This window comes from Chanodichthys erythropterus, chromosome 2 (assembly GCF_024489055.1).
Source record: "Chanodichthys erythropterus isolate Z2021 chromosome 2, ASM2448905v1, whole genome shotgun sequence".
Classification (NCBI taxonomy): Eukaryota; Metazoa; Chordata; class Actinopteri; order Cypriniformes; family Xenocyprididae; genus Chanodichthys; species Chanodichthys erythropterus.
In genome coordinates this window covers 13,617,899-13,630,000 of record NC_090222.1, presented here as the reverse complement: position 1 = coordinate 13,630,000, position 12,102 = coordinate 13,617,899, and the positions used below count along the sequence as shown (strand labels likewise).

At 37.0% G+C, this 12,102-nt stretch overlaps 1 protein-coding gene across 2 annotated transcripts in view; it reads right to left on the bottom strand.

The window, feature by feature from the left end:
• Window positions 1-12,102, bottom strand: part of clcn1b (chloride channel, voltage-sensitive 1b) — a 70,360-nt gene that overhangs the window by 33,525 nt on the left and 24,733 nt on the right. The window contains exons 7-16 of one of the 2 annotated variants that reach the window (XM_067401692.1): window positions 9,977-10,054; window positions 9,447-9,525; window positions 4,355-4,480; window positions 2,978-3,062; window positions 2,667-2,768; window positions 2,388-2,472; window positions 966-1,121; window positions 787-856; window positions 403-513; window positions 43-256 (exon numbers count right to left, since the gene is read on the bottom strand). In XM_067401692.1, the coding sequence (XP_067257793.1) occupies window positions 43-256; window positions 403-513; window positions 787-856; window positions 966-1,121; window positions 2,388-2,472; window positions 2,667-2,768; window positions 2,978-3,062; window positions 4,355-4,480; window positions 9,447-9,525; window positions 9,977-10,054 (1,106 nt within the window). Of the gene's footprint in view, window positions 1-42; window positions 257-402; window positions 514-786; window positions 857-965; window positions 1,122-2,387; window positions 2,473-2,666; window positions 2,769-2,977; window positions 3,063-4,354; window positions 4,481-8,919; window positions 8,999-9,446; window positions 9,526-9,976; window positions 10,055-12,102 lie in introns of both variants that reach the window. The other variant, XM_067401682.1, reaches the window with a different exon arrangement.

The following is a 12,102-nucleotide window of genomic DNA, read 5'->3' as shown; positions in this document are numbered from 1 at the left end:
CGTATCTAAATATGCCAGTCTTCAGAGGTCTAATAGCAGTACCTGATGTGGCCAATGCCGAGCTCTGGGAGATACGGCAGCTTTTTGACTTGAATGATGGAGTCATAAAGAGAAGGCTGTAGACCCTGTGCCACCATGTTGGCAAGAATCACGGCCACCATCATGGGCAAGATGTGTGAGATTTGACCCGTCAGTTCAAAACAGATCACTGCAGTTGAAACAGTGTGTGTGACAGCTCCTGTCATAGCTGCTGCCCCTACACACACACACACGGACAAGCAAAGGGTCCAATTTTGAAAATTTTGAAGGGGAAGCATATGAGAAGTATAAATCTGCTACTATAAGAGTAAAAATGGATTTTAGGGGTGTGAAGGATTGGCTGAAAGGGGAATATTTGCAGACCTATCACTGCGTAGCCTCCAGGCAGGATTTGGTACACGATCCCATCAAACAGAATTCCATTCGGGAAAAGCGTGGCCATGATCTCACCCACCAAACGGCCGAATGCTGCTCCTGCTTGTTTCAGAACCATTATCATATTATCTCAGTCACATTACTATTAAAATTATGATATGTATTATCTCATCATGTAATTATTTTAAACCTATACGGCAAAAATGTCTAAAATCTGAGAATCCTGTTGTAACACAATCTTCTACATGCCTTCTGTCCTCTGATTGATAGTTCATACATTTTTATAGTAAGAAAAAGGCCTTTTAGTATCATTTAAAAAAGCATAAAAAAATAAAATGTTAATGCTTTAAAAAAGAGAAAAGAATGACTGACCCAATATAAAAACAGGCATGAATGCTCCAGAAGGGACCGGCATTGTTGTAGAGACAGCAGACATCCAGAACTATGTATGAGGAAAAGGGGGAGGAAAAGGAAATTAGCATTTACAAAGCATACGTTATGTAACTTGGCTATAGAAAACTTTGCCTTGCAGTAAAATGATGGATGAGCACCTTCATCACAAAGAAGAGGAGGAGGATGACAAAGACGCTGACTTGTGGGTGGAGCCAGGCAGCAGAGCGACCCAATCCAGGAGGAGCCGGTGAACCCCAGATCTTTGTCCAAGTGAAGTTATCAAATAGTGAATTAATGCACTCTCTGGGCATCAGCTGTGTGACAAAAGAGAAACCTTAAACATATGAAAGACTACCTAAGGACTCTTTCATGATGTATCAAGGAAACAGCAGATGCTTTTTTGCTCTATTGCGGCTCTTTAATGGCAGTGTTGTGGCTTAATATAGCTTATCTAGGCTAAATTGGCTGAAGTTGACATTCAGAAAGTGAAACATTTCTCTTATAGAATGGTGTTGGAACTGCGCAATGATGTATTAACAATTTAAAGGTGCACTCAGTAATTTTAAATGACTAGTTTTACACAAAATTATGATGAATACTCCAGATGAGATGAAGAATCTAGTGTGTCATTAATTCACTATATGGGTGCCACCATGTTGGGGTCACATGACCAGTTGTTTCGAATGTGTCAAGAATTACCAATAGTTACGAAGACTTACAGATTACATGTTGGGGGAAAACCAGATACTGTGGCTACAATTTAACTAAATTAAAATTAGGGAATAATTTAGTACAACGTGGCCAATGATTTAAGAACAAATTAATAAAACGTGGAAATAAATTAATAAGTTGTAGGAATTAATTCTTCATTTGTAGCTACGAAATCCATTTTTTTCATTCACGTCATGCGTGAGGTTCCATAGATAAAAGCAATAATAATAATAATAATAATAATGTTTACTTGACATAAACTTTAGCATATGCATAAAAGTAAATCTAAATGAACAAACAAACCAAACAATTTAACAAGCACAGCAGTTTGATACACACTCCAAACCACTGATTCGAAAAAAAAAAGATTCATAAATCTACAAAGCTTCATGAAGCAGTGTTTTGAAATCGCCCATCACTAGATATTGTTGAATAAAGTCGTTATTTATTTATTTTATTTTTTTTGGCACACAAAAAGTATTTTCGTCAATTCATAACATCGGATTTTATCAAAAATAACTTAATTTGTGTTCCGAAGATGAACAAAGATCTTACGGGTGTGGAACAACATGAGGGTGAGTAATTAATGACAGAAGTTTTTTTTTTGTTGGGTGAACTAACCCTTTAAGTTCAGCAAACAAGCTTGTTCTCAATATAAAAACAAACTACAATGATGAACAAGCAAAGTAAAAGATAAGAAAATCTTACTGAGTGCACTTTTAAAATCTCAATTCCAAAGCAAAACTATTACATCAATAATTTAGTGCATGTTCAAAGGCTGTTTTTAAAAATTGTCTCTTGCAAACAAAAACTGGTTATGTTTGAGTAACAATGCTCTATGGATGTCTACTTAAAAATTAAATACACACCTCTCCAGCCATGAACTGGCCGAAGCCCGGAGGAAATGTGAAGGAGGATATAATTAGTGTCACGGCACCAGGGTAAATCAACCGGCTACAACAAACAAACACACACAGATGTAATTAATTACTACTGTGATGGTGTGTTATAATGATGTTTTGAAGTTATTAATGTTGTTTTTAATGTCATATGCAATTCAAGTGAAATAGTGGAATAAAAAGTAAGCATAGAACAATAAAAACATTTGATTAAAAAAACAGTTTATTCATGTGTAATCTGTGACTTGCTGTTTTGTGAGAAAGCGCGTAAGAGCCGTAGGTCTCCTCATGATCAGGACAACTTGTCTATTCAGATAAACAAAGAATGCCCCTAGAAACCCACATGAGATCCTACACACACACACACACACACACACACATTTTGAAATATATCAGCCAGGGAACAAAAATTGAAACATCTACAGTATTTGAAGATACAACATTTTTATAAAACATTTTCTATCAATGCTATATTTATGTTAAAGGTTTTCTTTTAGGAGGGTAAGTACGCATATATGATATATACACAAACATACATGCACATACACTAACCCACACACCCGATTATTGCAAAAGCTGGCAGTTCCTGCAGGTCAAAAGGGAAGTCCATACGGAAGTTTGTACGAAACAGTGCTGTTATCGTGACTGTGGAAAAGAAAACCATTTAATTCATATTCAAGCAAAATCACACAAGTGCTGAGCAGTGCATATATTAAAGGGTTAGTTCACCCAAAAATGAAACTTCTGTCATTTATTACTCACCCTCATGTCATTCCACACCCGTAAGACCTTCGTTCATCTTCGGAACACAAATTAAGATATTTTTGATAAAAAAATCCGATGGCTCAGTGAGGCCTCCATTGACAGCAACACTTTCAGTGCCCAAAAAGGTACTAAAGACATATTTAAAACAGTTCATGTGACTGCAGTGGTTCAACCTTAAGCTTCGAAGCTTTACGAATCTTTTGTTTCGAAACAGTGGTTCGGAGCGTGTATCAAACTGCCAAAATCACAACCCCCAGTGGTGAACTATTGAAATTTCGAAACACTTATGACGTAATGAAGCCTCGTTTACTGAAATCACGTGACTTTTGCAGTTTGATACACGCTCCGAACCACTGATTCGAAACAAAAGATTTGTAAAGCTTCGAAGCTTCATGAAGCAGTGTTTTGAAATCGCCCATCACTAGATATTGTTGAATAAAGTCGTTATTGTTTTTTTGGCGCACAAAAAGTATTCTCGTCAATTCATAACATTAAGGTTGAACCACTGTAGTCACATGAACTTTAAATGTTTCAAATGTGTCTTTAGTACCTTCTCGGGCACTGAAAGTGTTAATTATCTTGCTGGTAATGGATGCCTCGCTGAGCCATCGGATTTTATAAAAGAAAATTCTTAATTTGTGTTCCGAAGATGAGTGAAGGTCTTACGGGTGTCGAACGACATGAAGGGGAGTAATTAATGACAGAATTTTAATTTTTGGGTGAACTAACTCTTTCAGAACAACACTAAGATTGAATGTGCGATATTGCGATATAAGTTAATAATGAGTAATTTACATTTTAAAAACAATAATATTTTTGCTCCTCAAATGAAAACCATTTCAAATAAAGGTAAAGTAGGATAATGATTAGAGTAGAGTGAATGATTCAGTGACTCACTCATCTACCGGTGTAACAATGTAACCTGCAAAAAATCTCCACCACTAATACACAGACTGCAAACACAGAGTAATACAAAGAGTGAAATGTCCCAGTGCTGCTGGGTTGCACTAGCACTTTTAAAACACTCCTTGGCTTATAAAAATTGAGGACCGAAACTAAATGTTGTTTAATGTATTTCATTTATAGAGATCAGTAAGCAGTGGACAGCTTGACATATACCATGAAATTAATTTATTATTAATTTATCATATATGCTTGTGTGTGTGTCTCACCGGAATCTTTGTTCCACACTGACAGTACTCGGAAAATGAAGGCACTGAATGTGGCAGCGAAATATCCTCTCCAGTAATTCCTCACTGCAAAATATGTTGACGTGACCTCAATACTGAACAACACACCTGAGAGACACAGAGAGCAAGAATAAATATAGATAAAAAAAGGAAGTTAAATAAAAGCAGAGAAAGCTATTTAGAGTGAGAACAGAAGGGTGCAAAAGAGGTGACAGGTAATTAACAACAATTTATAAAAAATATTTAATAAATAATAATAAACCAATAATTAATAAATAGATTGTTATTAACAATAATTTAAAAATATAATTGCAAGCAACAACTTGGGCCAAGCCCAAAAGGCAACACAACCACAGCTACCACTGCAACTGCAAGCACTTCAAGCATTTTAAGCACAGCAGGTACAGCAAGCATAACGGTCACAGCAAGCACATCAAAGTGGATCAAACTACACAGTCAAAGGCTCTACAATGTGAATCTTAAAAGCACAAAACACTATTTTAGAGAGAGGGTTAGTTTAATAGTAAAATTAAATCAACTATATATCTATATATATATAGACTTATATAGTGATGGCTGATTTCAAAACACTGCTTCATGAAGCTTCGGAGCGTTATGAATCAGTGTGTCGAATCAGTGGTTCGGAGCACCAAAGTCACATGATTTCAGCAGTTTGGTGGTTTAACACGTGATCTGAATCATGATTTGAAGCTTAATGAAGCAGTGTTTTGAAATCGGCCATCACTATATAAGTTGTTTTTTTTTTGTTTTTTTGGCACACCAAAAATATTCTCGCCGCTTTATAATATTAATATTGAACCACTGTACTCACATGAACTGATTTAAATATGTTTTTAGTACATTAATGGATCTTGAGAGAGGAAATGTCATTGATGGCTATGCAGGCTTCATGAGCCATCGGATTTCAACAAAAATATCTTGATGTGTGTTCCAAAGATGAACGAAGGTCTTATGGGTGTGGAACGGCATGAGGGTGAGTAATAAATTACATTATTTTCATTTTTGGGTGAACTAACCCTTTAAGATTTTGTGTATAAATGCACTGCTTGTATTTTAAGCAATGTTTGAAACAGAAGCAACTTTCTGGCAACAGAAACTCTTGTGGTCTGGGCATGTTCCACACAGCATTTAAACCCATGACCTGAAAGTTTTTGGGCTTGTCGCTTATCACAGCACACCACAGAGGACACACGTTTTCCATATTACCGAAAAGAGGTTTCAAGGCAAGAATGGCATCAGTTAGCATGTTAACTGGTTAGCATGCTAAGCTAATTTAACCAATAATGTAGCTTATGGCCACATTATAAAGAATTAACATGCTAAGCTATTTGGGGGCTGGGGGGGTCCCCAAACATTATCTGAGCCAATTTCTGTAAGAACTGGACAAAGTTTGAAGGAATTAATACAAAATGGCAACTACTGTAATGGGCAGAGACTTATATAAGATGTTGGATGTAATCAGTATGTTGAGAGGAATCAGGTGTCCTAGGTTTCATTTTTATTGAACAAAGGGTTCAAAACGATTTGAAAAGTGATTTTTGAATTGGCTGCTGTGTCAGGCTGGTCAAGATGCACAAACAAACCACCATAGTAATAGACCTTAGTCAGGGTAGACACCATTTTATGTGGATGAAAACAAGGCTGTGAGGGACAGGCTTACAGTCATTTACAATAGCATGCAATGTACAAAGGTACTCAATCATGTAAATTTCAAAACTTTCAAAACTGTTTTATGGAGTGTTCCTCTACTGAAAGTCTTTTGGAAAGATGTTTCATCGGCTGAACAATTCTTTAATTAAACAACAGTACAATCCATTGAACATACTTCTATCACACACTTCTACACTTTAGTCTTGTTGTCATTTTTGTCAAAAATGAAAAATGGCACTACCCTGACTAAGGTCTAAAGAGTGCAATACATTCCGGTTAGGAAAGTAAAAATCCCACTCATTTTCTCAATCTTTTTTAACAATAACTTCTAATCCTTTAAAGACAGACCTTCTATGAGCTACAAGGTTTTTTGCTTCTGTTGAAGCCACTAGTCTGCATTCTTTCAACTCTTTTTATTAAATAATAATGTTTAAAGTTTTATATTTTTCCGTTTTCAATTAGAGGGTCTTTTGCAATGCTTCATGAGACTGTGGTTCTCTCATTAAAGCTGTTAAAAACATTCCTGTACATTTGTATTTTGTCTGATTTTCAAATACTTTGTTGTGATTCACCTAACAGCTGAATGGTCTGGTTCATGTCTTTCAACAAAGACTTTTTTTTAAATCTCTATGGGAAAAATACTTCTGGAACCAAGGCCACTGAAAAATTAAAATATGGATGGCCACTATTGCACTCTGTGATAATATTATAATAGTAATAATAAGAGTAATATTGCCACCACAGTGTTTACACATGTTTTGGAAAATTCACCTACCAGTTGTTTATAGATCTTTCTGGATGTTAAAGGGGTCATGAAATGGAAAATCAAAAAGTCCTTGATATTTACACATATAAGTGTTACACTACAATAAATACATACTGCCAAGTATCATATCTCAAAGCTAATTCCCATTTTAAAATATGAATTTTTGTTTTCCACCCTTCTGAAATGCCAGGATCACGATTTTCTCTCAGACACTCAGATACAGTTGTGAGATGTCGAAAGACTGTCCAAAGTGTTTCTGTCCCTGGATGTAGACAAACTGCACCTCCAAAAACTGGATATACTCTTCCAAAAGAACAAAGTATTAGAAATAAATGGCTGAAGTTTATTTTGTTGTTTGTGTCATTTCATACCAGACTGTTTTCTTAATTATGCTCTATGTGTTGCCGGTTTTTCTAAATATTTTGTGCTGAAATCTCCGGCAGTGCCAAGTATTTTGTCCTCTGAGGCAATGCCGGTAGGTAATTTTTTTTATAATCTATAAGTGTGTTTGTATTAAATGTTTAGCAGCGTTTAAAGCTATTATGAGACCAAGGGCCCTATTTTAACTATCTAAACGCGAAGTGTAAAGCGCACGGCGTAGGTGCACTCAGGGCATGTCCAAATCCACTTTTGCTATTTTAACGACGGAAAAACGGTCCATGCGCCGGGGCGCATTTTTGAAATGGGTTGTCCCTATTCTCTTAATGAGTAATGGGCGTAACGTTCAATAAACCAATCAGAGTGTCATCTCCCATTCCCTTTAAGAGCGAGATGCGCTCGCGCCATGGCGGAGTGCTATTTACATGGCGGAATTTGTTGGCGATGAGTCAGTTAATATATATGTGTGTGTAATGGCACGATTGTTCAATTGATTAGCCAATTTCGTTCATCATTATAAGTAGTAATAGGCTGAATTGAAAATAGGTAGCCTAATTCTAATACACGCAATGACTATTCATCATTACATTTTTATAATTATGTAGCCTACACAATAATATTCTTTTACACTGTAATCCTTTTGTTTTTAATATTTGGCATGTTTGTGTGATGCGCATCCCTGTGTGTAATAAGCAAAGTCAACGCACACTGTGGATGCGCCCAGAGGTGCAGTTTCTACCAACGCGCTCTAACAAAAAAATATTGCGCCATTGGCTTTAGACTTTAGACCAGGTTTGAGTTGGTCTATGGCGCAGTCTATTTTCAGCTCCTTAAAATAGCAATGCGCCGGCAATGCGCCTGAACACACCTCTTTTTTAGACCAGCACGCCCATGGGCGCGCTAACTGGCGCAAATGCATTTACTAATTTAAGGACGTGGTGCTGAACGGGAAAATGCCTTGCGTCGCATTGCACCGGTTGTATTATAGGGCCCCAAGAGTGTCATTGAGTGTTGCTAATCAAATCAGTACATACATGGAATTAACAATGTTTTCTTTAGCTGAATTTTAATATATTGTGTGAAGAAAGCGTAGTCAAGTTGAATATATGTCGGTGTATTCTATGCACGTGGTTACATGGATACTGTGCAATTAAATTTGACAATCATGCATTTAATTGCGTTTAATTGCATTTCTGGAAAATGTAAAATCCCCTTGAAATGAAGAGTGAAAATGAGGATAGAAAAAGATCAGTTTTTACAAACATTTGAATTGTTGGCGCTTAAAACTTCATAAGCTAACCTCCAGAAACATAGTATAAAGACCTGAAAATGTATTTCATGACCCCTTTAAGCTAAGTATTTTATCATCATCATCAGAAAAAAGAAGAAAAAAAAAGAAATTTAACTTCACTTCAAAATTTTAACGAGAAAAAACAAATTGAGAGTTATGCAAGCTCATAAGCAATTTACATTACACACATACACTTTTAAAAATCCACATGCACTCTCTAAAAGTACTTCAAATGTTTTAGCACCCTCTTTATCATGCTCTCCTCTGAGTATTCACACTGTTTAAGATACATAAAACATGCACAGCATAGGAATTTATAACACACGGTTGCTTTTAACTGTGAACAGTTGATGAGGTTAATTATTCAGCAGGCATCAAGCTGAAAGAGAATGAAGAGGAACTGAAATCAAACAGGGACAGAAAGAAGGGGAGATTTTTTACCTCCAAGGGGAGTCCCAAAACAGCAGCCCACCCCAACAGCACATCCTACTGTCAGTATGTCTGTGTAACCATAGGGGTTCTACTGACACCAAGACAGAAGAGAGAGAGAGAGAGGGAAAAGAGAGAGGGAGTTTGAGGTGAAAGCAAAAAGGAGAACGAGGGTGTTAGAGGGGAGGGAGATGAAGGGATGTAAAAGAAGAATAGATTTGGAATGTCAGCGGGTACATTGCGTGGGAGGGAGAGAGAAGTACAGATGAAAGAGAAATAAGAAGACAGAGTAGAGCCGAATGTAAGGAGAAAATAAAGGGAATGATGGATAAAGGGAAGCAAAGGAAAAACAAAAGGATTAAGTGAACAAACAATTTTGTGGATTTGTTCAATGTGGCAACGAAAGGCAAACCAAAGCTTTACACACATACCAACTAAGCACAAATACACTAAACAAGAGAAAGGAGATGAGAGAGAGATGAACATTATGTTTTGAATATACATATACATGGTACAATGCAATGCATGCTGGGACTTGCCTCCCACTGGGGCAGCGAAACAGGTGGCCACTCCCACCGCACAGGCACACACCAGCAGATCCTGAACATGGGCACTATTCTGGGTGATTTGGGTGGGGTTAAAATAACAGCATTAGGACACACAAATTCAAGACGCATGCCAAAAAATACCATCACTATTATTACAGACAGACGAAAATAATGAGGTGTTAGGGGAGAGACAATGAGACAGGGATAAGATGAGGATACAGGGAATGAGAGCAGAGAAATATGCAATTAGTATGTCTCTAGAATATATTTAAATTCATGAACATTAAACACACACACACAGACTGTAATATTACACTGACTATAACATTCAAAAGCAGTTCTTAACTGTTGATCAGAGACCGGAGTGGTACTTTATATGCCAATGAGAGGTAACTTGATCTTAGATCAGCAATTAAGGTCAGCAGCTTCTGAAACTCACACATTCATGCCACACAAACACACACACACACACACACACACACACACACACAGACAAACAACTCACAGGGGCTGATTTTTACCTCATACACACCGGTGAAGATGGACATGACCCTGCTCAGCACTGCCGCACAAATACTGGCAATATGCACAAAAGGACCCTGAGGATTCAATGGAGGTTATTAATCAATAAATCTGCAGCAGATGAATAATGTACTGTATCTATGAAGAGAATTTATGTAACAAAATTAATTTCTCTGAATTAGACAAAGAGCTGCAATTAGTGATGCAACCAGTTAGCAAGATGTCTGACTAATGGATGAAAAGGAGAATATGAGAATTAGAATATGGATGGATGCACAGACAGACAGAGAGATAGATAGATAGACAGTCAGATATACTGTAGATTAGATAGATAGATAGACAGAGCTTTTTTGTCCCTCCATTGACAGCTATGCAACTGACACTTTGACACTTCCTAAAGAGATCATGAAACTAATCCATATGAATTGAGCGATTTAGTCCAAATTTTCTGAAGAGACTGTAGGAAATTGTAGTCTGCCTCGACCCAGATTCCACTTCATATTTTAGTATACACTTAGTATATTTTAGAATGAGCTCATCCCCAAAATGGCTTAATTATCATAGAGAAGAAGAAAATCAACTGGTATATTGTTTATGTACCATTTGGTTGATCAAATCCTGAGCAAATGGTAATCAATTGTAGAATGGGAATGGGTGTGGGACACAGAGAACCATCTCAGACAATGAGGTGTCACAACTTCATTAACATACAGACCACAACTGATAAAACAGGAGAAACTACATTTACATGAAGAGTGGTAAACTATAACAGGATAAAAGGTTTGAGATTTGGATGTTCTGGGTTCATTCCGACTCCTATGAACCCAAGGTGCTATGTGTACTTTGTCACTGCTACGCTGCAATAAACTTCTTCATAGAGATCTTCAACGTCCTCATCATTTTTTCTTACAAGACTCAATTACTTTATTTGATGAACAGATTGAATGTAGGCTTTTATTCACATATAAACATTGATCAGCGAACATAAACAGAAGCTCAACTGAAACTGCTTGACACGCGAGAACAAACCTCTTCCGGAAGCTCAAACGTGCTGCGTAACACGCGAGAATGAACCTCACTGGTTCTCGCACGCGTCAAGCAAACATCCTTGAGCTTCTGTTTATCACAACTGATGTGTGAGTTGATGAGTATTTATGTAAGGAATTATTGACGACGGGCCGTTGAATTATTAGAAAATAATGCACACCCGAGTTGGTAATGCAGCCACAACACAAAGCGGAGGTATGCATTATTTTCTAACAATTTAACAGCCCGGAGTCAATTATTCCCCATACACTGCGGTTACCACACCTCAAGACACTGTTCTGATGTTGTATTTCAAGACATTTTTCAGGTTTTTGACCTTAAAACACTCTTGTGTATAGGACTATTTTTTTACGCATCTCATCTCAGGCCTCCGTTGCTAATTCCAAAACATCATTTTAGAACTAGTAACGGAGGCTTGAGCCTTGATAGCAGACTAATACAGTTGATACAGTTACTAATGGAGTTGGAAATTGTTCTTTACAAAGTGTTTGTCATGCAGCATGTCTAATTGCGTAAGTATGGTATTAATTTGGATGTTTACATTTGATTCTGAGTTTGATGGTGCTCCGTGGCTAAAGCTAACATTACACACTAGTGGAGAGATTTATAAAGAATGAAGTTGTGTTTATGAATTATACAGACTGCAAGTGTTTAATAATGAAAATAACGACAGTCTTGTCTCCGTGAATACAGTACGAAACGATGGTAACTTTAACCACATTTAACAGTACATTAGCAACATGCTAACGAAACATTTAGAAAGACAATTTACAAATATCACTAAAATATCATGATATCATGGATCATGTCAGTTATTATCGCTCCATCTGCCATTTTTCGCTATTGTTCTTGCTTGCTTACCTAGTCTGATGATTCTGCTTTGCACATCCAGACATCCTGCCCTTGTGTAATGCCGTGAACATGGGCTGGCATATGCAAATATTGGGGGCGTACACCCCGTAACAGTCGTTATGTTGAGATTCGCCTGTTCTTCGGAGGTCTTTTAAACAAATGAGATTTATATGAGAAGGAGGAAAATATGGAGTTTGAGACTCACTGTATGTCATTTCCATGTACT